Genomic DNA, 26347 nt, shown 5'->3' on the forward strand with positions numbered 1-26347 from the left:
CGCCCATCATCTTCTCCCCAAAAAAAAGAGCTCATCAATCTATGAATCTTGACAATAGTAACTTGAGGTACCTGTAAAATAGCAAGTAGATGGATATTCATACTAGAAATAACATGCCTTAAAAGAACAAGTTTTCCTCCCGAAGAAAGAAGCCTCATCTTCCATCCACTAATCTTTTGCCTCACTTTATTCACCATGTCTTCTAGATGAGGCTGTTTCAACCGCCCTTAAATTATTGGCACACCTAGATATTTGAAAGGGAAAGTCCCTTCCATAAAGCCCGTTTAACATAAAATCCACTGCTTACGCTGATGTGGAATTTTATTAGAACAATACAAAGTAGATTTCTGAACATTAATAGTTTGACCTGACCACCTCTCATATTGCATCAAAATTTGTTGAAGAACCCGCACCGATCTTTGGCTTCCATTAGAAAAAACCATGATATCATCAGCATACATCAAATGAGAGATAATAGGTGTACCTCGAGCCTGAGAGAAAAGGCCAAACTGATTCTCTTGCACACTCCTATGGATCTAGCGGGAAAGGACCTCTTGTTGAATGATAAACAAGTAAGGAGATAAAAGATCACCTTGACGGAAACCTCGACCACCCGGAAAGAAACCCTTAACAGTGCCATTCATCATGATAGAATACCAAGGGCTAGAAATACATGAATAAATCAACTCACAAAATTGAGAGGAGAAGCCAAACCTTCGCAAAACAGTTATCAAGAATCCCCAATCCACCCGATCATAAGCTTTCGCCATATCCACTTTTAACAAAATATTACCCCACTGTATTCTATTATTGATAGACTGCACCAACTCCTGTGTGAGGCTAATGTTCTCAAAAATACTCCTTCTAGGAATAAAGGCACCTTGCTTAGAAGAAATTAAGCGAGGTAAAAAAACCAGTTAATCGAGAAACAATAATCTTGGAGCAAATTTTATAAAATACTGAACAAAGACTGATAGGACGAAACTTATCAAAACCTGTAGGAGACTCCATCTTTGGTATAAGAACCAAATATGAAGCCGTGAAAAATTTGGGAGGATCCTTGGTCATAAAGAATTCCTCAACTGCCTTCCAAACATCAACCTTAACCACCTCCCAACAATTTTTATAGAAACCCAATCCAAACCCATTAGGACCCGGAGAGCTTTGATTAGGAATGGAAGATAAGGCCTCAAACACTTCCTCTAAAGTAGGTGGCCTAAGTAAAAAAAAATTTTCCTCTTCAAGTATAACCGGATCAATGAGTCCTTCCAGACTAGATTGCTCTATGGGCGGCTCTCCTCGAAGTGAATTATGAAAAAAATCCACCGCCCCTTGGTGTATACACTCCGAGCTCTCATAATTAACCCCATTCGAACTCATTTCTAGCACCCTCTTCCTTCTCTTATTGGCAAGACAAGCATGAAAAAATTTTGAGTTACTATCACCCTCCAACTTCCATTTAAGCTTAGCCATTTGAGCCAATCTCATCTCTTCCTGGTGTCTCCAACTAGCTAGATTTGAGACAACCTCATTAAGTTCTCTTTCCAAGTTAATCTCCCAATTTGATTGAAGCTGAAGCTCAATCACCTCCACCTGTTTTTCAAGGGCCTCAATACACCCTTGAGTGTGGCCAAATACTCTTTTATTCCATTCACGAAGCATCACCTTAGTATGTTTCAATTTCTTACTTAAACACTAGATCGGAGAACCTACCATCTGTAAACTCCAAGCATCTCGAACACAATCCAGGAAATCTGGATGATCCACCCACATTTGTTGAAAACGAAATGGAGATGGCCCATAGGAAAAAGGATCTTTCTTGAACTCAATGACCATGGGGGCATGATCTGAAGTCGATCTAGACAAATAAGAGCAAATAGTGTTAGGGAACAAAATACTGAAAGAACTATCCATTAGAGCATGATCAAGCCGAGCCCATGAATGAGCCAAACCCGACTGCCCATTACACCAAGAGAAACTACTCCCTTTCTTAGCCATTTCCATAAGACCCCCTTGATGAATCCAATCATTAAAATCATCCATAGCAACATTAGGCCGAGGTCTTCCTCTTCTCCTTTCCGAGTCATTCCGGATAATATTAAAATCCCCCACAACAACACAAGGATCTAAACCCAACTAATTAATGTTGAGTTCTTCCCAAAGGTTGCGTCTCTCCACCTAGGAACATTTGGCATAAATCACATGAATCAAAAATTTCTCCACACCATTCTCTACCACAACTGAAATAAATTGCATCCCCATCCTAACAACTTGCACTTTATAAATACTACTCCACAAAATCCATATTTTCCCCCCTTCCATCTCATTAGAAATAACCTTATCAAAATTTAGACTTCTAGCCAATTTACGGGCACCCTCTAAATTTTGAAAAGGTTCTAAAAGAGTAACAATTTTCGGTTTATATCTTCCCACTAACTTCTTTAATCTGTTTCTAGAGGTCCCAACCCCTCTAATATTCCATACCAAGATGGAATCAATCATTAAGCAGTATTAGAATTTCGGGCTAGAACCCGAGAAGAACTACGCATTTTAATAAATTTCTTTTTGTTGTTCCTCTTTTTACCTTCATTCATCTCAGATTCAGTAAAATACTCTTTCACTTGTGAGAAAACCTGGCTGCAGTTCTAGTTCCGGTTCCGAAAAACAATTCTCATACAACAAAATTTCTTCTCCAACTTCCTCATCAGATTTCTCTTCCACTGCTGACTGTTTCTTTTCTATTCTTAGACCAGTAATATTAATCTGTTCCACAGGCAAATTGTGGTTCTCATCCATAGAAAGCTCCACATGACACGCACCGGTAACCTTCCTAGCACCATCTGGGTCATCAACATTTAAGACTAATTCTGTATCAGCCTCTGTTTCATCAAGAGAAAACACTTGCACCACACTATTGCTCACAGGAGGAATTAATTCAATCCTCTGCATCGATTGTTCCTCCTTCTCAGATACCAACTACACCATTTGATCTACCAACTGCATTGACAAGTCTTCCGTCTCAGGGACCAACTGCACCTGATCTACATCTGCTGCCTCCGTCACCTTGCCCACCCCAGCATCCTCTGTTTCGTGCTCCATCCTCATAATATTTTCTACAACAGCAATATTTTCCACAACAACCATCGAGGGAATTTCCACATTATCAACAGTTGCTCAACCCCCTGATCATCTGTCAGCATCTTTGTCTCTGATTGACCTTTTTTAATCACTTTTCTGCCCCCAATCTTACCAACCTTCCCAGGATTACAAGTCCTTGCGTTATGACCCTGCATATTACAAGAAGAGCAGTATGCCGGGAGCGTTTCATAGATAATTTCCTGCTTTCGACTGGAAGGTAGCCCAGGCGCTCCAATCCAGAAATGAGACAGCAGAGGTTTTGCAGCATCAACTGCCACACATAAGCATGCACCATCCGTTCTTGTTGCGCACCGAGTCGGATTGTCACGGCGGATGAAACTTCCAATAGGTGCCATCAGTATGTTCAAGAAAGCTTCTTGATAAAAGTTTGGAGGGAGACCCGGCAAGGTAACCCATACTGGGACCCTAGAAGGCGCTGCATCCTCATTAAAATCTGGTGACCATCTGAATGCACAATAAAAGTTTCCATTAATCTCACAAACCTCCTGCGATAATGCTTGGGTGAAATCAACTTCATTAGCCATGCATACGAAGACGTTACGAGGCCTCCTCATGGATGATACAACAGGAATGGCCGTAAGACCCCAACGACTGTGAATGAAAGCCCTCACAGCATCCAGCGAAGGTCTATTCTTTAGAAACTTAAGCACTACCGAATAGCGGAAAGGCTCCGCCGAACGTGTAATCTCTTCTTTAGTGAATTGGAAATATACCTCTCCTTCCACCATCTTCAGAGGTCTGGGAGCATGGGTCATCTCAGGTATGGGTTGAGGGATAGCAGCCACCAAATCGGCAAAGGAAGGCCGACCGGAGCTACCATCAACGGCTGCCATGCAGCCTCACGTAAAGGCTAAAAACCTTGCGGTAGCAAGAAACCCTATTCGGTAGAGAGAAAAAGGGTAAAAAGGGAAAAGTTTCCAAAGCTCAACTTAACTCCAAATCCTAGTTAAATGAGTTTTATTCTTCTACGGGCCTTTGCTGGCCTTAACACTGGGACTAATTACACCGACAACATTTTAGATTCTTTGACTTTGGCTTTGGCTTTGTTTGAGAATAACTTGTTTAGCTAAGAAGTTCTACAACCAATTGCATGGATACATTTTTGCTCAAGAGATCTGTTCTTTGAGCGTTGGCAAGGAATCTATGGAAAGTAACATCACACATGCATGAATGTTATTTTTATTGGTTTCGCTTTCTTTACCCTTAGGATGAATTCCAAGATCTAATCTAGCTACTAGATGAAATGTAGGAAACAATGATACCACCAGTTTACTTACTCTTATCTTTTCAATCTTATACACTACATAATTAAATTAGCACAAGGCCTATCTATCTAGAAATGATGAAGAATACCCTAGCCTTTCAGTTTCCTACCTCATCTTGGCTTTCTTTTTCCTCTCTGGTATGCCTCGTGATCATGATGATCAGTATCAAAATTTCTTTAACGCTTTACAATGAATAATTATTAGATGCTGTCAGGGAACAGACATGTGGTATACTCATGTTATCATAAAATGACGCGCCAATGAAAATTGATTGTTTGCATAAGTAGGTTTAATTATGTTGTAATAGAACGTGAATACCATGTCAATTTCATAGCATATATATATATGCACCTGTATCATGCATTGTGATAAGCATGCATGTGTGATTTACTAGCTGAAATGGTATATCTTTGACTAATATCATTTGCTGCATATATCTAAGATGGATATGTTGCTTTCATGTTCGACATATATGCATGGTGACAAGGAATTATTTGGATTGATGTTTCATGTCTATGAATATTGCAGGTGCTCAATGTGCTAGAATAACTTTCACAAACAACTGCCCCAATACCATTTGGCCAGGAACCCTAACTGCTGATCAGAAACCTCAACTATCAACAACTGGATTTTAGTTAGCATCCAAAGCATCCACATCACTGGATGCCCAAGATCCCTAGAAAGGCCGGTTTTGGGCACGAATTGGTTGCTCCACAAACGCCTGAGGACGGTTCTCTTGCACTATTGCGGATTGTGCCTCCGGCTAGGTTGCATGCAATGGCAACGGTGCTGTCCCGCCAGCATCTTTGGTAAAAATAAACATAGCAGAAAATGGTGGGAAAGAATTTTACGATATCAGCCTTGCCGATGGCTTCAACCTGCCTATTTCAATGAGCATATAAGGTGGGACTGGTGATTGCTAGACCTCAAGTTGCCCGACCAATGTCAATGCTGTTTGCCCAACAAACCTGCAACTGAAAGTTGGGGATGGAAGCGTGATCGCATGCAAGAGCGCATGCACAACGCTCAATCAGCCACAATATTGCTGCACTGGCGATTTTGATAAGCCAGAAACATGTCCTCCCAAGAACTACTCCATGATCTTTGAGAACCAGTGCCCTCAAGCTTATAGGTATGCTTATGATGAGCTGAACAACACCTTTACCTACTCCACTGCACCTAATTACATTATCACTTTCTGCCCTTCAACTTGATCAAGAATTATGCATGCATGCATGCGTTCCCAGCTTCTCTTTATAATAAATATAATAATAATCTATGTACTCAGTGTGTAACAAATAATAATGAATTATTACATATAGAAATTAATAAAATGCGCAAATTATATAAATTTCTTGTGCTTTTCTGTATGCAGCCACTCTATCTTCACATACGGCTATATATTCATTCTTGGGAGGTGGTGCATGATGCTACTCTCTTGTGATAATATGCCATCAGAAGCTACTTTCTGATTGAATCGATCAAAATTAACCCATAACAGGTTTCTATCATTTTTACATTTGATGGTTCACGTGCAATATTTATATTTAATGCACACCATGGTCTATTGATTCCATGCACACTGATACAAATGGTTGTTAATTAAATAATCACTAGAGATTATTCTAAGGGAAAATTAATGTTTAAGTTCCTATGGTTTCACTTTCTCAAAATTCGTGCATTTGGCTTAAAAAGTTTAAAACAAGCACTTATAGTTATGGTTAAATTTCAAATTGGTCCTTCCGTAGGACTTGGTCATTCTCCCAATGGAAATGCTTATATGGCGGTTGACTGTCATGTCAGCATCAATAAGAAGACCACAGGTGGAATATTCTCTTTAAAAGTTAAAAAAATGCAAAGTCACATAGACTGAACAGTAATATTCTCCTATCTTAATTATGATAAATAAGTTTTTAAAATTGATAATAAAAATGTGAAAGAAATTATGAAAGAACCAGATTTTCAAAATTGTGATAACATTTTTTCCGTGTTTGTATCACAAAAAAAGGGCTTTGAGTTCGCCATAAACAGAATATAATGAGAGGAAATTAGGGTTTCAATCGCCACGAAAATTTGAAAAAAAAAATACAAAACAAATTGAGGGCATTTCATTCCCAAATCCATGTACAACATCCCCTCTATTTCACTGTAATATTGGATATGATCAAACTCATATTCTACTTTATAAATACTAAATGAATGGATATTATCTAATTTACATCTTACTTCATATTTTATATTAAATGGACTATATATATATATATATATATTCAATTAAGCAGGAAATCGGTTTTTTCTGGAATTTGAATGCACATTACACCACTACAAGAAAATCAGTTTTTTCTGGAATTTGAAATTTTTCACAGTAGGTGCTTAAATCACCGCATATAACTATTCTCAGCGATTTATAAATCGTTGCATGTATGTTGCACTTGTTTGTTCACTTCTGTTTTAACCTAGTGAATACCAAAAATCGCCGCAAATACTTACATTTTTCGGCCTTTATTTATGCAAATACCAAATAAATCGCCACAAATATCCATTCGGTTTGCCTATTAAATCGTTGGAAAATCTCATTTGCAACGAATTATAATCGCTAGAAATAGAAAAAAGTTAATTGGAAATAACCTTTTCCAACGAATATGTGTTTCAACACTAAAAGCTTATGGGAACCATAAAGACCTTTTGCGACGAACGTTATTCGCTGCAATTACACATTTCCATCTGTCACAAAATCGTCGCAAATATCTTTTGCCTTTTCCATCGAAAATGTTCAACGCTAAAAGCTTATTTGCGACGTACGTTAATCGTCGTAAATAAATATTTGTGACAACAAATAAACAGTTTGCGAATTTTAGTCATAAAAAAAAGTCTGTTACAAAATAAAAAAAAATACTAGTGAAATAGGATGGCTTTCATAGCCTAAAGCATACAAAATTTGTTACAATATATTATAAATACGCTAAGTAGAAAAGATTAAAAATAGAAGATCTTCTCACTATTAAAAAGAGTAGAAATAAGTATCAATACTCAATAAGCCTACATTTATTTTCTTAGCTAACTCTTTTAAACTTAATGCATATCACTTGCCATGTATACTTTTTTAACATGATAGCAACCAACTACTCCATGGACATCAATACGAAAGTATGAATGTATGTTCTTCCCAACTGACAACCAAAAAGGTCGTTATGATCCAAAGAAGGCATGCAATACCTCTTCAACTGAGAAAGAATGAAAATCGAATAAAATGTCACAATTTATCAAATGAGTCTCAAAATCTCACAACCCAGAAAACAAAAATTAAAGAAAAAAAAATGACAGCAGCAAGAAATCCATCAGTATATAGAAATTTTCACAGCCAAATGAAATGAAGATACTCAGCTTAAGGTAGACTCACAAGTTCGTCTTGCTGTCCAATACCCATTGAGGTACTTCCCCACTTAATGAGTTGTTGGTTAAGAACCTACATCCATAAAATACATGTCATCCCATTTCTTGCTTTCTTGCCAAGTTAATAGTCATTGTTGTAGAGGAGATAATTTGAGAACCAAATTAAACATGAAATATTTGCATAAATAAACTAATATTTAGTTCCTGTGATTATGAGCTTATAATCTTTGTATTCAAACTTCAATAATGAGAGAAAAATTCAAGTGATTATGTAATTGCAACAATATTGGCTTGCATAAAATTTTTGTATTCACACTTCTACACAATCCTAGTAAGTGCAGAGGTAGAGCCATTTTATTCAAATTTGAAACTTTATGAAGCTGTATGGCTTCTGACCAAAAGAGGCAAAGAGAAGGAAAAAAAAATTATAGCAGAGTATTATGTGATTGAAACACATTTGCCACTAAAAATTGCAGATTACCTAAATCTCCATCCCCATAAAGCTAAAAAGTTCACTAATTTGCCACAGGGCCTTTCAGAAGTTAAAAGAACTATAAACCTATCAACTAGAAGAGAAAAGAAACTTGTATGGCATGCACAAAGAAGTGCCATAAGTCAGCAAACATTGCTTCTGCACCTGTAGCAACACAGGAACTCATTCAATGACAAGAGACTAAGTGAAACTAGCCCAACAATAAAGGCACAATCATCAACTTGGCATGAAAGAAAAATCTTAAGGAAATACAGAACATAATGCACAAAACCTCACAATATAAATCCCAAACTATTGAGACAGTACATTCTACTGCAATGAGTCAACACAAGTCAGAAAAGACATTCATTCCACTTGAGCATTTTCAGGACCAATAAGTCTGTATTTTATGTCAAAAGGTATTGTTTAAGTGAACCACACGTACCCAGGTGCATAATTGCACATGGTTATAAATTGTTTCAATTCCTGGCCAAACAATAACATTTGCCTCTATAAACAATTTCAAATCCTAAAACAAATTTTCTTTTACAAATTTTCAACTTTCCTTTTCAAGATATATTCTTTACAAGAAGGAAATAACTTTTGAGATGGATTTAAGCTCAAGCGGGTGCCTTGTTATCTCACTTTCCTTTCCTATATACCACTTTCATTTACATATTCATGGAACAGGTAGTCTAGGTTTCACCAGAAAGAAATTGTTGAGCTTGCAAACAATGACTTGCAGCCTGCAGGTACAAGCATCTGTTCTTAACAGATACCCATATGCTACTTAGCATACTTTCATCAATTTCTTCTGCAGAATAACATATTTATACCATCTGATGCAGAAAAACAAACAATATTTACAAGGACTACTCTGAGTTTTGACTTAAAAGGAAAGTTCCCATTTTGGGATGGCACTTCTCCAAGTAACTAAACATAGATGGTGATCATTTATATTAGATTCCAGGAATCTATAAAAATATTGATATTGAAGTAAAGAAGCCAGATTGCACCAGAGAAAACTGGCGAAAGGAAATGAAACACCATGGCCAAATGAAGAAAGGAAACGATACATCAAAACCAGAAAGAGGCAGTACTCTTGTTCTGTTGTCGACAGCGACCAAGAAATTGATAATGAAACAGTTTTGAAACTCTATACATTCAAGGCTCTAAAGATATAGGGACTGTAAAAGTTAAAGCTTTTTTAATCACCATAGATTTGGTTGAAGGAACTAATAGCCTCCCCTATCTAATTTACAACTGTAACGCCCCGACCCCGAGGGTCCGGAGAGTTAACTCATAACACCTGATAAACAACTCTAACAAGGCTAGAGTACTTCCAAATTCAAGAATATATCCATTTTACCAAACCTCAAATCGAACGTAAATACTTCAATTAAATAAATTAAATAAACTCATTTATCCAATATTCAATCCAACAACCCAAATAAAATCAACTCTTCTTCATGTCTCAAATAACTAGGAATAATAAAACATTAACATAGTCTCCATAAACCGTCTAAATCCATTGAAGTAAACTTAAGAAAGATAAATAACCTCTAACACCAACACTAATATCATGAGATACCCAACAATAAATCAATGCTAATCTTTTCCATAGACTTTAATACTGATCCTCAGCCGAACCATCAATATCATCTGAAATATTATGGAGATAAGGGGGGTGAGTTATCAACAACTCAGTAAGCAGAGAACATATACCAGTGTATAAACATGAGCATTTACAGAAATCAGAATGCAGAACAAAACATTTTCATTTTCAGAGTGCGGAAGCAGAACATGTTATTAAAATATCAGAGCGAAGATTTAGAAATAATTTCATTCAAAATATTCTTTGGCATAGCATAAATGATCATCGTCATCATCAAAACATCATATCAGAACAGAGGCCATGTATAACCCCCGTGGTAGGGTTGTGCATCTGCGGATAGCCAAGCAGAACATAAAACACTCTGTCACCAAGGTGTGCACTCAAAACAGAGACCACTACTATAACCCGTGGCAGGGCCGTATCCACTATTATTACCCGTGGTTGGGCCGTATCCACTATTATAACCCGTGGTTGGGCCGTATCCACTATTATTACCCGTGGTTGGGCCGTATGCCACTATTATCACCCGTGGCAGGGCCGTAACTGAACAGAACAGAAACAGAATCAAATTCAGAATCAGAGAGTCATGCCAAAGGTTTTCAGAAATCACGTCTTTTCCAAACAATGTACTGAACAAAATTTTTCGGAACAGAACAAAATCATATCACCACATAATTTATGCACAAATTTCATATTCGCTCTCATTTTCAAAGTTCAGAAATAAAATATCAAAAATAAGCTCATGTTTACACCAGTCATGACAGAAAATACGTTATTCTTAAACAGAATCTCATGAGTAATGCAGAACAAATATCTGAGGTTGTTTTCAAATTTCTTTTCATAGCAGAACATGCACATTTTCCAAAAAGGACCTCAGTTCATTTTATTTAATGCAAAGTCTAGCATAGGAACCCCGCTTACCTGAACTTCTTAGCTTTTTCGAAATTCCTCAAAACGTCGGACAATAATTAATCGTCACCTATAAAATAATCAAGTAATTCCCGTAAATTCTCAATCAATCACGTATTTCGTATTTGAACCTAAGAACCTATTTAAATCCTCAAAACCTAGAATTCTAAAAATTTCCTATAATACCACCATTATCTAAAAACACCAATAATGTTTACTCTTAAAATAAACCTTTACTTAATAACATAAAAAAAAAAATACTTAAGTGATTTACTTTAATCATAAATAAAATGTTCAAAATACACTTTCAATAAAATAATCGTTGCACATAGTATAATTTAAAAAAAAACTATATAAACTCAGTACAATATCCTATACATCCCACAAAGGGTAAAAAAGTAATTATCAGACAAAAATATTTCCTAAACTACGGAAAGTCTACGGAACAACCATACAAGCCAAGCAACGTGACCATGCCGCGCGGTTGAAGAGTAACGGAGGACCTACCGAGAGGAGTGGAGCTGCGACGGAGCTGGGCGGGTGCGCTAGTGGTGGTGGGTACTGCGGCGGTGCACTGGGAGAGAGAGAGAGAGAGCTGAAACCGAGAGAGAGACGGTGAGAGAAAGAGGGAGAGACCGAGAGAATGGAGACACCAACAAGAAATGGCGTGAGCTTACCGGGGAAACAAAGGCTGCGTGCGGCGGACAGGGGTGCTGAGACGTCCTCCTCGGCAGTTTCTGTGTGGGCACAGCGCGGAAGAGCTTCGGTGGAGGATGCTTTCAGCGGCTCAAGGTGGCTGGAAATGCTCTGTTTTTGGATAACAAAACAGAGCAGTCCGATGCTTGCTGTAGAGGCTACGGGAACACTAGGCGACAGCTTCGCGTGATAGGGCAGTGGGCACGGTGGTTTCGTGCAGGTTTACGGCGGCTTAAGGAGGTATGGACTCGGCGGCTGCGGTGGCTTCCCGTGGTATGCAACTCGGTGCACGGTAGGCTGAAGGCAGAGGCTTTTCTGTTAACTGGCGTGGTGCTCTCCGAAAGGGTGAGGACAGGCTGCGGTGCTGCTGGGACGGCGTCGCGGTACGCAGATAAACTTTGGGGTGCTGCACGACTCGGGGTGCGAGGAACCGAGGGGATGGAGGCTGAGGAGGAAAAACTGGGCTATGGTTCGGCGTGGGAAGGCAGCGGCGCGAGCCTTCTTCGTATGAAAATAAGTAGATGATTGAACATGAAAAGAAAACCCTAGATGAAAACCAACCGAACGCGGGACGTGCAAGAGGGACGTGTGTGTGCAAGCATGCCGTGAACGAAAACGTGCGTATGCATGCTGTGCGACGGAAAAAAAATAAATATAAGCCGTGCGAAAAAAAATAATATAAACGGAAAGAGACGGAAACGAAAAAAAATAAACAAAACAAGCGGGGAGAAAAAAATAATAATAAAAATAATAATAAATAAACGGCATAGATCTCCAAATAAATTAAAAAAAAATCACAGTCCATCTGTACAAATTTTGGGTCTGGGTGTTACAACAACTGCTTAAATCATATCTCCTTCATTTGTTTCTTTGACTTCCACAACATGGGAATGGGATTTTCTTCAAGAAGCAGTAATGCACAATTGCAAAACCAAAAGAGCAAGTCCGTGCCATTAGAACGAACAACTTCTTCATTAACTTTCGGTATTAACAATCTGATGCAACTAGTCTAAGGAACTAAGTTCGGTTATATAGTAATTACTACAACAAAATGGATGTAAAAATGCCAAACACTTATCAATGTAATTCACACTCAAAACTGGATGTTCATCCTGCCCAGGAGAATTCTTGACACCGACTTAATATATAATGTGGAACATAATGACTAATTAAATAAATCAAGTACCTCAAAATAATTGGCATAAATTAATGGGTGTCATTTGTATCTCGGATTGTTAAATGATAATGGCAAAGCATTCATCATGTTAAGTCCAACTGCATGATGGATCTTGTCGTCATTGCACTCTATTTGCAAACAGAATACATGGATTAAAGACAAGAAGTTCTTCTATGAGGACATATGGTATGGTAATGGGCCCTAAAATCTAGTAACTTATTATTTATCACTATTTATATATATATATATATCGACATATTTATTGCTTGCTAGTGTTGGCGCTAGAATTTGGTATTATTTGATTAAAAATTCTTATTTGTAGGATAAATGTGGTAAGTTGTTGTTGGCTATTATGTCAGCTGTGTCAAGTTCCTTGTTTGTTTCCATCATGAGCTTGTTAGTTGAGAATAACAGAGATCTATGTGATGGATGTCGACTAGTAGTTTTGCATATATCATGCATGGTTGTAATCTTATAATTGTACTTGATGTACATCAAGTACAATAATAGCAAAGCAAAAATAGAATGGCAAAGTACACTCTTCAACTCATGAGAAAAAATAGACTAAATAACACAATGGCAAAGTACACCCTTCAACTCATGGAAATTTTGAGAAAAAACAGAGTACAATTGTTCTGGATATGCCTCAAGATGACGAGACTTGAAACAGTGTGTTTAGAAAAAAATAAAAGTTCGTTAGGAAATGTATGCCAACACATGCATGAGAGAGAGAGAGAGAGAGAGAGAGAGACCTGATGGCCATTACTAGCAGCTGTGCAGGCTACAAAAGATTCTTTATCAGTGCCTCCTAAAGATGAGCATCTTCCCCAACTTTCTCTATTTGAGCTTGTATATGAGCAACATTCTTCATTCCAGCCATTAGTCTTATCCTACAAAATCATAACTGCAAAGTTCCTGTGAAAGTATAAGGAAATGATAAACCCCAAAATCAACAATCAGACTCCTTTTTTGTTTCATGTCATGTTTTATGTCTCACCACAAATATTGCTTAATATTTACCAGTATGTATATTTGCTTAGTATTTTTTTCAAAAGTTCATGAAGAAAGCTTTAATTGATGCAGCTAGCTTCTGTTTTAAATTCTCACCACAAACATTGCAATTTGAGCTGCAGACTCCAAAGCAACATCTAAAGTTATATCCTGCATTTGAGCCCAAAAGATTTCACTAATTAGATTAACAATCATGTTGTTATTTCAAAATAAAATGGCACACAGGAAAATTAAAGCCAATTCCAATATATATAGTACTCACCAACTTGATCTTGAAAGCAAATATGATTGCTCCTGCATATTTTGTTGCATTTCCCACAATTGGTAGTAATATTATGCTGAGGAAGCTAATAGACAAACCCCAAGAATTTGATGCATCCTGAAGGGGGTTAATGGAATAATAATGAGTACCATGGTAAACAAATGCCATGTATATTGGTGCTTCTCCAAATGCCATGTCGAGTGTACAATTCAATTAATGTTATCCGAACTATCAATTAGTTTTCAACCACATCATATTTATGAAAATTAAATGTTTTTTACTTGCCTCAATTGTAGCCACGACATACTCAGACAACAAAGCTATGATTAGGGTCATCCCGTTGTAGGGAAGCACCTAAATGCTTAAAGCCCTCTATGCACTGCAACATGATTACTGCTTTCCGTATTCTGATTCTTACTTGATCGTAGAAGATTCCGGTGTGAATGTACTGATGCTCAAGGCATAAAGATAACCATATTCCATAGAGAATAGTTAAGAAAAAATTAGAAGTAAAGATGAGAAAAGATGGACTTCATCAAGTTTTATAAAGCTCACTACATTAAGCACAAGCCATTTAGAAGTCATGCTCAAACTGATTTGCACTAACCAGAGGTTGATGAATCTGCCATAATTTTTCTATATGAGTTCAGAACTAGTTTAATGAAGCATATATAGAATGACAAGTTCTACACCAATTGTATCACTCTTGATGAGATAATAGCAGTACAATAGGTAATAAAAGTATACTCAATGGGTAATATATCCATACATATGGAGTGCAAGGTGATGTGGTCATAGACATTTTTCAGACCTCATGATTGGTTGAGCTGAAATAATAGCATAGGTCTGCATATCAAGGAATTTGACAAGCAAATGGATATATCATTACAATGGAATAACGACCACAAATATATCTTTACCCATATCAAAGTGTTTGAAACTACAACTGTCATCCCTAGAACATGAGCAATAAATACTTAGAAGTGGAAGTAGAAGAAATATATGTATGTATTTTGCTTTCCTTTCTTGCAACCAGTACTTAAGAATGCACAAAAATAAGTACATATCAATCAAAACTTAAAAATAATACATCAATGAGAAAATATTGAGTAACCAAGTGTTGAAATTACTCCATGTGTCATCTAAAGAGAGATCAACTAACCACGTAATGGAGGAGTAAAGTAGCATTAGTATATTCTTTATGAACTAAAACAAGAATAACTTGATTCATGAAGAGTATACAAAAATTAGCTCAACCCCATCACCAGTCACTTTCTCAAGTTATTCTTCTTCTTCAAATCCTATAATTTTGATAGGGTAGGAAAGAAACCCTAATATCTTCATATTCTCACACACAAAATCGCTTAAATTTTAGGACTCAACTTGACAGCCAAATACGCGCTTTAGGAGTTCGAATTTGGAAATTGTTATTAGCAACAACTTTGTAGCCCTTTAAGATACATTTCCAACACATCAAGAATCGTATCAATCCGATATTTGAATGGAAAGTTATGATTAAAATACTAAAGTATATCCATTCTGTCTCCTAACTCATTTTGGACTCTAATCCGAATTACTCTTAAACCCCATCATTATCTTTATTTGAAGAGTCCTATACTCGTTGAAAGTTCTTATGTTGTTCCAACGTCTTGTCCACTTGAAAGTCCTTTCAATTTGAAATTAGAAATAAAATAATAGAAATTAGAAATATTATAAAATAAGAATAATAGAATATCAAAAATATGTTGTGCATGTGAATGAACATTGTCTAATTAAATCACAAGTTATAAAATTAAGCATAAATCATGCTATTAATCAATTTAAATCACAACTCGGATTTATTCATCTTAACTATTTTTTCATCTAAAATCAATAATAATGTAATGAAATAAATAAAATATATTGGTTCTAAATGTATAAAATATGCAATAATTCAACTCAATCACACCCCCCAACTAGCGTTTTGCTAATCTTTGAGCAAAATAGTGAAAATTAATTGAGATGAATATTGCATAAAGATCGAAATCCAAACAGAAACAATCAAACACAATTCTAAATTCTCACAAAAGTGACACGTTACTACTCAACCCCGAAGAGCTATACCTACAAAGACTATCTCAACAATCTTTCACATAGGATTGAGGCAAATGTCCCAGAACTCAAATGTGTGTATGGAGCTAAACTGGTTGTGTTTCTCATTACTAGCCATGATTTGTCATAGGATTTTTCAACCTTAAGATTAATCATTGCTGATTCTAACTACCTCAAAACCCAAGGGACTAGCAGTTTTCATGCCAGCTCTATTTTTAAAGGTTGAACACTCAACCCCCAAAGTCTTGGGTAACTGTTTCTAACCCTTTACTCAGGAAAGCTCACTAAGTCGCCTTTTTTCCTTTTTTTTTTTCCTAATCTTTTTAAATCTCTTTTTTTTTTTCTTTTCATTTTCTTCTTCTTCTCTTTTTTTTCTTTTTTTTAAGCATGGCTCAATAGTCCTGTAGTTTACTTCTCTTGTGTTAAATCAGTGAACAGTAAATAAGGAACACTACAAGCGTAAGCATGTGTAAATTGTCCTTCAAAATTTGCCCTTCATTCTACAAAAATCTTATCAAGTCTTATCTCAATAAGTATAGCATCCCGGTATTTCAAGGTACACATCAACAAAATATGATGCATCAAAAATCATCCTCTATGCTTAAGCTTGAAAATAAATCTTCACAAAATAATTCCACTCAACTACTCTACCAAAATGCTCAGATTTCACAAAATACCATAAATAGAGTGTGTGTCAATCATATATGTATCAATGCACATCATATTAATTTTTTTTTTTTTTAATATCTGTGCACACACGCTACCCCCCAACTAGTGAGAGACAAGGTCCTCAATGAATCAAATGAAAGAAACAAGGTGCACAGAAATAAGCAAGCAAAACAAAAAACAAATCAACATGAAATATAAAATCAAAGCAAAACAACAAATAAGAAAAATAAAATGCAAGTAAAGAAAGCTATAAAGGGTGAAAAGATCAAAGGACTTCCCTGGAATCTTGCACAAGCAAGATCTCTTCGTGTGGATCAAAGACCTTCAGAAACGGTTTTAGACGTTATACATTGACAATGAAGCTATTTCCATTCTTCAGATTGACAATATCTACCGTCCCGTGAAGATGAACCTTATTTACAATGTACGGCCCACTCCATCGGGATTTCGGCTTCCTAGAAAAAAAAATGAAGTTTTGAATTGTAGAGGAGCACTTTCTGATCAGGAACAAGATGTTTGTCATGGATCTTCTTGTCATGCAAGACCTTCATTCGCTCCTTCGCCAAGCAGGAATTATCGTAGGCCTCTCTCTTTATTTCTTCAAGCTCTGAAATCACTTCAACAACATGCACTTCTGACTCGTCACAATCCCCAGGCATCTTGCAAGTATTGAACACATTCATTTCCAATGTCATATTCTCGAATGTGAGTTTCAGCATTCCACGTCAACAATTTATCAGTGCATTGGAGGTAGCAAGGAATGGCCAAGTATGACAGGCATCTGGTAAATAGTAGTGGTTGGCTGCTGCATATCAAGAACTACAAAATCCACAAGGTAGTAAAATTTGTCCACCTGGACCAGTACATTCTCTCCAATACCCCTTGGCACCTTGATTGATATGTCAGCTAACTATAGCTTGGTGGAGGTTTTATTTAGTTCACCTAATCCCAACTGCTCATACACTGAGAAAGGTAGCAAGTTCACACTACTCCCCAAATCAAATAGAGCTCTCCCAATGCGTGACTCACCAATCATAATGGAAATGTGGGGAGAGTCGGGATCTCCAAACTTCTGAGGAGCTCGCTCAATATCAATGCGCTGACTTACTCGGTTAGGAAAGCTTTCTTCTTTACATTCAGCTTCCTCTTCACTGTGCACAAGTCCTTTAGAAATTTTGCATATGAAGGAACTTGTTGTATGGCATCCAAGAGTGGGATATTAATCTTTACTTACTTGAAAATCTCCTGAATCTCAGTGTGGTATTTGTTCTTTTGGCCAGGTGCCAATCTTTGAGGATGGGGAACCACAGGTTGGTACCCCATACTAGTTTCAGCATCTGCACTCACAGGCTTCTTTAGCTCTAGTCTCACTTCCTCTGGTTCTTTTTCAGCTTCACTAGTCTCTGTTGTATCTTCAGGTGTAGGAGCAACTACCTGTGTGTCCATAGTCATCTCTGGTTGGGGAACTTCCTTTCCACTTCTCAAAGTAAGAACGGCCTCCGTTGTCTCAAAAACCTCCCCTGAGACATTATGCACTTGCTGTTGTTGTTGCTGATATACTTCAGGATTAGGCTGAGGCTGTGCTGGGAATTTCCCTTTCTCTAGAGTGCTCATTGTCGTGATCATCTGGTTGATGGTGCCCCGCAAGTCATTTATGGCCTGAGTGTTCTGATTGTTTGTGGTGGCCTAAATCTGCATGAATTGTTGAAGTGTATTGACCATTTGTGCCATACTGCCATCTAGAGACTTCTTCGCAAATGATTGAGGCTAAGAATTATGTGCAGCTACATGAGGTTGAAATCCTAGAGGTGCTACAAAAGGATAGCTCTGAGAACTCTAATACGATTGATACTAGTGCTGAGGAGCAGCCTGATGAAATGGCTGCTGAGAAGGTGGCAGAGACAGGCTAGGCTGATCATTCCTCCATGAGAAATTAGGGTAATTCCTCCACCTTGGATTATATGTATTAGACAAAGGCTAATTTTGTGCTCTATTAACCCAGTTTGCTGATTGCATCTGCTTAGAGCCACTCTCCTGAAATACTGGCATAATTGGACAATCTTGGATCTTGTGGTTTGAATCATCACATAAAGAACATGCCTCTACTGTTTTCACGGCCTTCACTTTTTCCATCTCCATGACCTCTAATCTTCTAGTCAATGTAGCTATTTGGGCTTGAACATTAGTGTCCTCCTTAAGCTCATTCTGCCCCCACCAGAAATAGCCCTCAGTGGTTGTGCTGTCAATAAAACTTGATCAGTGCGAGTGTTCCATTATTGTGCGCTCTCAGCATGATAGTCAAAAAATGGCAATGCTTCATCAGGTTCCTTTCTAAAGAATTCTCAATTGCACATAGTCTGAATAAACTGCTTGCATTGTAACACCCGGACCGAGTCAAGCTCATTTTATTTATATTTATATTTATATTTACATTTATTTTTTTTACACGTTAATTTTTTTTCCTGCATGTTTATTTATTTATTTATCTTTCTGTCTATATTTTTTTAATTCCTGTAGGGTTTCCTCTCACCACTCCATGCACACACACGACACATTCGCGCACACGTCTCTCTCTTGGCTCTCTAGGGTTTTATTTTTTTTTTGTCATCCATTCATCTATATATTTGTGCGTTCTTCATCCTCAACGAAGACCTAGAGTTGCCGCTTCTTCTTTTTCACGCCTCAGCCTCCATCACCCACTGTACCCACTCGTTGCAGTCGCTGCTAGCCTCTTCAACCTAGCCGCTGCACCATCTAGATTACACGTTGCTCCCAAACGAAATCGACGCAACCGTGCATGCATTGCATCTCCACGGATCTCAACTCCACCTCGCCATGCGTCACCTCCTCTTGACCATCACTGGTAGTCCACCTCCTCCGCCGTACACCACTGCACCACCACCAGAGTGCTGAGAACAACCATCTGCAGAGTGCACCAAAACGCCTCTATTTTGGGTCTGAAAAATAGAGCATTTGGTTGCTCCTCCAAGCACCGCAGTTTCACACTACCAACCCTTTCAGGCATCTCCTCTGTGACGCAAAGGGAACCCATAGTCCAGCATCTCAACCATGCCTAGCCGTGCCATATTCGATAGCCACTCAGGCCGTCGCGGAGTGTAAGTCTCTCGGTAAGGAGCCCTCTGTCTCCATCTCCTTCTCAGTGCTCTCATACCACTCTCTCTCACTTATCTCTGTCTCTCTCAGTGCCTCACCACCGTGACCTTCTTCGCCGTGTCACGCGCAGCTCCTCCCTTCGCGGTGAGTACCTCGCGCCCCTGTTCTCGCCGATAGTTGCATCGAGACTGCATGAATGCGTTTCCAGTCTACATGAACTTATATTTTTGCATAGTATTTGAATAAGGAATTACAGTTTTACCCTTATTATTGAATGTGTTCAAGTTGATATTTCTTGTTATATTCAGTCTGTTTTTACGTGGTTTATACGGGTGGTATAAGAAAATTTTCAGAAAATAATAGGATTTTCAATTGTACTATTGGTTGCAAATTATTTTAGTAATTGTGTATTTTTTTTTTAAATATTTAAATTATGATTAAAGCTATTGGCTTATTATTATTTAACGAAATTTTTACTTGACTTACCTTAAATCGCTTAAGTATTTTAACATGTTATTAAGTAAATGTTTATTTTAAGAGTAAACAATATTGGTGTAATGTTATTTTTACATTTTAGATATGTTTTAGTCCATTTAGGAAATAGTTATGGTTTATTTTAAAAAATATATTTTGGGATAATTATATTATCAAGTATTAAACTTTATAGTTGATTTTCACTAATAAATAGGTCTGACTTTTAAATGTTTTTGTCATAGTTATTAAATCAACAGTGATGATTTTAGAAAGTGATGATTCGAAATTTTAGGTTTTGAGGAATTAAATAAGTTATTTTAGAAGCTTAGGATTAAATATCGAAATATGAGATTAATTGGAAATTTACGAGAATTACGTGATTATTTTACAGGTGACGATTAATTACTATTCGACATTTTGAAGGAATTTCTGAAAAAAGCTAAGTCCAGGTAAGCGGGATTCCTATGCTAGACTTTGTATTAAAATAAAATGAGCTGAGGTTATTTTTTTGGAAAATATACATATTTGATGTTGAAAAGAAATTTGAACTACCTTAGTTATTTGTTCTACATTACTCATGAGATTCTGTTTAAGAAGAAATTATTTTCTGTCATGACTGGTGTAGACATGAGCTTATTTTTCACATTTTGTTTCTGCTCGGTTAGCAACCGGGGTTTGTACAACCCTACCAAGGGGGTTAAACATGGTATTTGTTCTGATATGATAAGATAAGATGTGATGTTTCAGTTTATGCTATGCCAAAGGGATTTTGTTTATGAATATTTTCAAACTTTCGCTATGATATTTTTGATAACATGTTCTGACGCTGCATTTTGAAAACATGATTATGATTCTGCATTCTGAAAGAAAATATTTTTGTTCTGCATACTGAACTCAGTAAATGCTCATATTTACACACTAGTATATGTTTTATGTTTACTGAGCTGTTGATAACTCACCCCTTATCTCCAATTATTTTTCAGATAATTTTGATGGTTCAGCTGGAAAACAAGAGTGGAAAGTTTAGTAAGGTGTGATGATCGTAGTGGAATAAGTGCCTAAGGGTACAAATGCTTATTTGAGAGTCGTAGTTAGTAAACTGATTTATTTTTTTGGGGTATTTGATTTGATGAGTTGAGGATGTTTTCGAGTTTTTAGAGAATTTCTAATTTATGTTATTGAGAATTTCTTTATTGTCGCCATGGAGGAACTTAGATTTTTGTATTGATTAAGTGGATTAATATTTTAAGGAATTTCTGGATTTTATAGTTGTGTTATTTAAGTAAATTTTAAATATTAAGAGCTAACTCTCCGGACCTTCGGAATCGGGGCGTTACAGTTGGTATCGGAGACAGGTTAGAGATTATGCATACTACAATGAGGTGATTAATGAGAGTTAAGGTTTTAGAATTCTTGTAGGCGCTGGATCATGACTTTGAGGAATTAATTTTCAGAGTCGTGGTGTAGACATTTGTGAGCTATAGGAGGTGATTTTATGGGTACTTAGGGTATTGGAAGTCTCAGGTGTTAGACAAGATATTTTAGAGAATTTGAAGGGTAGGAATTTTTATAGATATTCTAAGATGTTCATGTTGATTGAGGTTCGGTTCGGTTTTGTAGACCGCATATAAGACTTTTGACAGGATGGAAGGTTTAGAGTCTGGAGTTATATAGAGTTACTACTATTGCTTGTGCAATTTTTTTATATGTATTTTATGTTTGTTTTTACTATTATCATCATTTGCTTGTTTTGTACAAACCCTTTATTCTTGTAATGTTTTTTTTTTTCTTTTAATAATCCAAGTTGGCAGGATGCCACCTCGTCATCGAGAAAGAAGTGTATCGGGTATGAATGCGACAAATGATGAATGGGGATGCACCATAGAACAGTTTAATAGAATGCATCCTCCCACCTTCGATGGTCGGGGTGATGCAACCTTAGCGGAAGACTGGATCCAAGATATTGAGGAGATACTCCGCATTATAAACTGCATGGACGAACAGAAGGTTCTAATTTCTGCTTTCAAACTAACGGGAGAAGCAAAAAGATTGTGGATTTCTAAAAGAACCATCAGAGAAGCGGAGGGGACGGAAATAGTCCGTTGGCTGCACTTCAAGCAAATCTTTCTAGAATGCTTTTTCCCAACCTCAGTCCGAGACGACAAGGCTATGGAGTTCGCTAATTTGGTAGAGGGAGCTATGACAGTACACCAGTACGCAGCTAGATTTATCGAGTTATCACGCTTTGCTGCATATTTGATCCCTGATGAGGAGAAGAATGCGCATAAGTTTGAACAAGGGCTGAATGAAAAGATTGATGAATGAATTGTGGGCTTTCAAATTCGGAATTTTTCAGAGTTGGTGAATAAGGCCACAGTATTTGAGCAGAGCCTTCAAAGAAGCGCAACACTACTAGAACAGAGGAAGAGGACTACACCACAGGGGTCTCAATTTGCAATGGATCAAGGGCCGTGGAAAAAGAGAAATGATGGGAGCAACTCGGGGCAAAAGCAAATGCAAGTAAATCAATCAAACAGCCTATGTAAGTTTTGTAATCGTGCACATATTGGAGAGTGCAGAAGGGAAATGGGGGCGTGTTTTCGATGCGGTAAGACCGGACATCTTATCAGGGAATGCCCTTTGCTGCTGACAAGCAACAAGAAGCCTAACCCACATCCAGGTTCCCAACAAGCGAATCAGGGTAATAATCAACATAGAATGAGACTGGCCCGAGTGTTCGCACTGACATCTAAAGATGCTGAAAATGACAACAATGAGATCACAAGTATCTCACTCTATTTCTCCTTGAAATCTTTTTGATTGAGTCGAGATTAGTTATGATTGTATGGAACTGTTCTTATAGGATAGCTTAGAATATTAAAGTTTGGTTGAGAGTAGATTTTCTAAGGATTTGAAATTTGTGAATCGAGGTTATTCAGGACTTAAGCTTGGAACTTTTGATTATACTATATTGTTTTAAGAGTTCTCTGTTAGTTAGTTGTAAATGCGGGGGTTAGTGCTTTTCCGAGGTATGAGATTCAATGTTTTTAGGACTATAAGTTGTAAGAGTGAGCAACGGAAGCATGGTTTGGTGAGTGATATGATAGTTTGAGAGTTTATTTCGTTATTTATTGAGGTTTTATATTAGGTGGAGAATTTGAAATTTATTTTTGGGCATTTAATTGTATTATTGAGGTTTATATTCTAGACTTTAAAAGGCAGTATGTGCCAACGTGTATGCCTAGAGAAAATATGGGAGAATACGATCAACAATATTTGAGGGATAGAATTTGGAATTTTAGGTTCGACAAATTTTGGATTATTAATTTGGTTCGAAAATATGATTGACGTTTGAAGTAGGCATAGAATGGTTGTAGCGGATAAATATTTGGACTTTGCTTTAGGAGTAACAAATTTCGAGGACGAAATTTTTTTAAGGGGAGGAGAATGTAACACCCGGACCAAGTCAAGCTCATTTTATTTATATTTATATTTTTTTCACACCTTAATTTTTTTTCCCGCATGTTTATTTATTTATTTCTCTTTCCGTCTATATTTTTTTAATTCCTGTAGGGTTTCCTCTCGTCCACTCCATGCACACATACGACACATTCGTGCACACGTCTCTCTCTAGGCTCTCTAGGGTTTTATTTTTTTTGGTCATCCATTCATCTATATATGTGTGTTCTTCTCCTCAACGAAAACCTAGAGTTGCCGCTTCTTCTTTTTTATGCCTCAGCCTCCATCACCCACTGTACCCACTCATTGCAGTCGTTGCTAGCCTCTTCAACCTAGCCGCTGCACCGTCCAGATTACACGCTTCTCCCAAATGAAATTGACGCAAATGTGCATGCATTGCATCTCCAAGGATCACAACTCCACCTCGCCGTGCGTCACCTCCTCTTGACTATCACTGGTAGTCCACCTCCTCCGCCGTACACCGCTGCACCACCACTAGAGTGCCGAGAACAACCATCTGCAGAGTGCACTGAAACTCCTCTGTTTTGGGTTCGAAAAACAGAGCATTTGGTTGCTCTTCCAAGCACGGCAGTTTCGCACTACCAACCCTTTCGGGCATCTCCTCCGCGTCTCAAAGGGAACCCATAGTCCAGCATCTCAGCCACGCCTAGCCGTGCCACCGTCGATAGCCACCTAGGCCGTCGCGGCGTGTAAGTCTCTCTGTAAGGAGCCCTCTGTCTCCGTCTCCTTCTCGGTGCTCTCATACCTCTCTCTCTCACTTATCTCTCTCTCTCTCAGTGCCTCACCACCGTGACCTTCTTCGCCGCGTCGCGTGTAGCTCCTCCCTTCGCGGTGAGTACCTCGCGCCCCTGTTCTCGCCGATAGTTGCACCGAGACTGCATGAATGCATTTCCAGTCTACGTAAAATTATATTTTTGCATAGTATTTGAATAAGGAATTACAATTTTACCCTCATTATTGAATGTGTTCAAGTTGATATTTTTGGTTATATTAAGTATGTTTTTATGTGGTTTAAACGGGTGGTATAAGAAAAGTTTACAGAAAATAATAGGATTTTCAATTGTACTATTGGTAGCAAATTATTTTAGTAATTGTGTATTTTTTTAAAACATTTAAATTACGATTAAAGCTATTTGTTTATTATTATTTAACGAAATTTTTACTTGTACTTACCTTAAATCGCTTAAGTATTTTAACATGTTATTAAGTAAAGCTTTATTTTAAGAGTAAACAATATTGGTGTAGTGTTATTTTTACATTTTAGATATGTTTTAGTCTATTTAAAAAATAGTTATGGTTGATTTTAAAAAATATATTTTGGGATAATTATATTATCCAGTATTAAACTTTATAGTTGATTTTCAATAATAAATAGGTCTGACTTTTAAATGTTTTTGTCATAGTTATTAAATCAACAGTGATGATTTGAAATTTTAGGTTTTGAGGAATTAAATAAGTTATTTTGGAAGTTTAGGATTAAATATTGAAATATGAGATTAGTTGGAAATTTACGAGAATTACGTGATTATTTTATAGGTGACGATTAATTACTATTCGACATTTTGCAGGAATTTTCGAAAAAAGATAAGAAGTCCAAGTAAGCGGGGTTCCTATGCTAAACTTTGCATTAAAATAAAATGAGCTGATGTTATTTTTTTGGAAAATATACATATTTGATGTTGGAAAGAAATTTGAACTACCTCAGTTATTTGTTCTGCCTTACTCATGAAATTTTGTTTAAGAAGAAATTATTTTCTGTCATGACTTATGTAGACATGAGCTTATTTTTTTACATTCTGTTTCTGCTCGGTTGGCTACCAAGATTTGCACAACCCTACCACGGGGGTTAAACATGGTATTTGTTCTGATATGATAAGATGAACATGTTCTGACGCTGCTTTTTGAAAACATTATTCTGATTCTACATTCTAAAAGAAAATATTTTTGTTCTGCATTCTGAACTCTGTAAATACTCATGTTTACACACTAGTATATGTCCTCTACTTACTAAGTTGTTGATAACTCACCCCTTATCTCCAATTTTTCAGATAATTTTGATTGTTCAGCTGGAGAACAAGAGTAGAAAGTTTAGCAAGGTGTGATGATCGTAGTGAAATAAGTGCCTAAGGGTACAAATGCTTATTTGAGAGTCATAGTTAGTAAACTGATTTATTTTTTTCGGGTATTTGATTTGTTGATTTGAGGATGTTTTCGAGTTTTTGGAGAATTTCTAATTTCTGTTATTGGGAATTTCTTTATTGTCGCAAGGGAGGAACTTAGATTTTTAGATTGATTAAGTGGATTAATATTTTAAATAATTTATGGATTTTATAGTTGTGTTATTTAAGTAAATTTTAAATATTAAGAGCTAACTCTCCAGACCTTCGCGATTAGGGTGTTACATGCATTGTGAAGTGAGACCAGTATAAAAATAATTCACCAACCTCCAGGATTCAAAACCATGATGTGGATAGATGTTCACCAAATCCTTAAACCTTTCCCAACTAGCCTGGAAATTCTCGTTAGATTTCTGATTGAACTGACTGATTCGCTCTTGTAA

At 37.0% G+C, this 26347-nt stretch overlaps 2 protein-coding genes and 1 pseudogene across 2 annotated transcripts; 2 read left to right on the top strand and 1 right to left on the bottom strand.

Moving 5' to 3' along the window:
- Positions 1-2976: 2976 nt before the first annotated feature.
- LOC108985292 lies at positions 2977-3992 on the bottom strand. Its single transcript, XM_018957539.1, has 2 exons — positions 3251-3992; positions 2977-3113 (listed from the first exon to the last, which is right to left on the bottom strand). Exons 1-2 carry the CDS (start codon positions 3990-3992, stop codon positions 2977-2979), a joined length of 879 nt encoding a protein of 292 aa, XP_018813084.1.
- A 506-nt stretch (positions 3993-4498) lies between these two features.
- LOC108985291 lies at positions 4499-5665 on the top strand (annotated as a pseudogene).
- Positions 5666-22155: 16490 nt separating this feature from the next.
- On the top strand, positions 22156-22632 carry LOC108985289. The gene has a single exon (XM_018957538.1). The coding sequence runs from the start codon at positions 22156-22158 to the stop codon at positions 22630-22632; it is 477 nt and encodes a 158-aa protein (XP_018813083.1).
- Positions 22633-26347: the final 3715 nt, after the last annotated feature.

The sequence above is a fragment of the Juglans regia genome, chromosome 6, assembly GCF_001411555.2.
Source record: "Juglans regia cultivar Chandler chromosome 6, Walnut 2.0, whole genome shotgun sequence".
Lineage (NCBI taxonomy): Eukaryota > Viridiplantae > Streptophyta > Magnoliopsida > Fagales > Juglandaceae > Juglans > Juglans regia.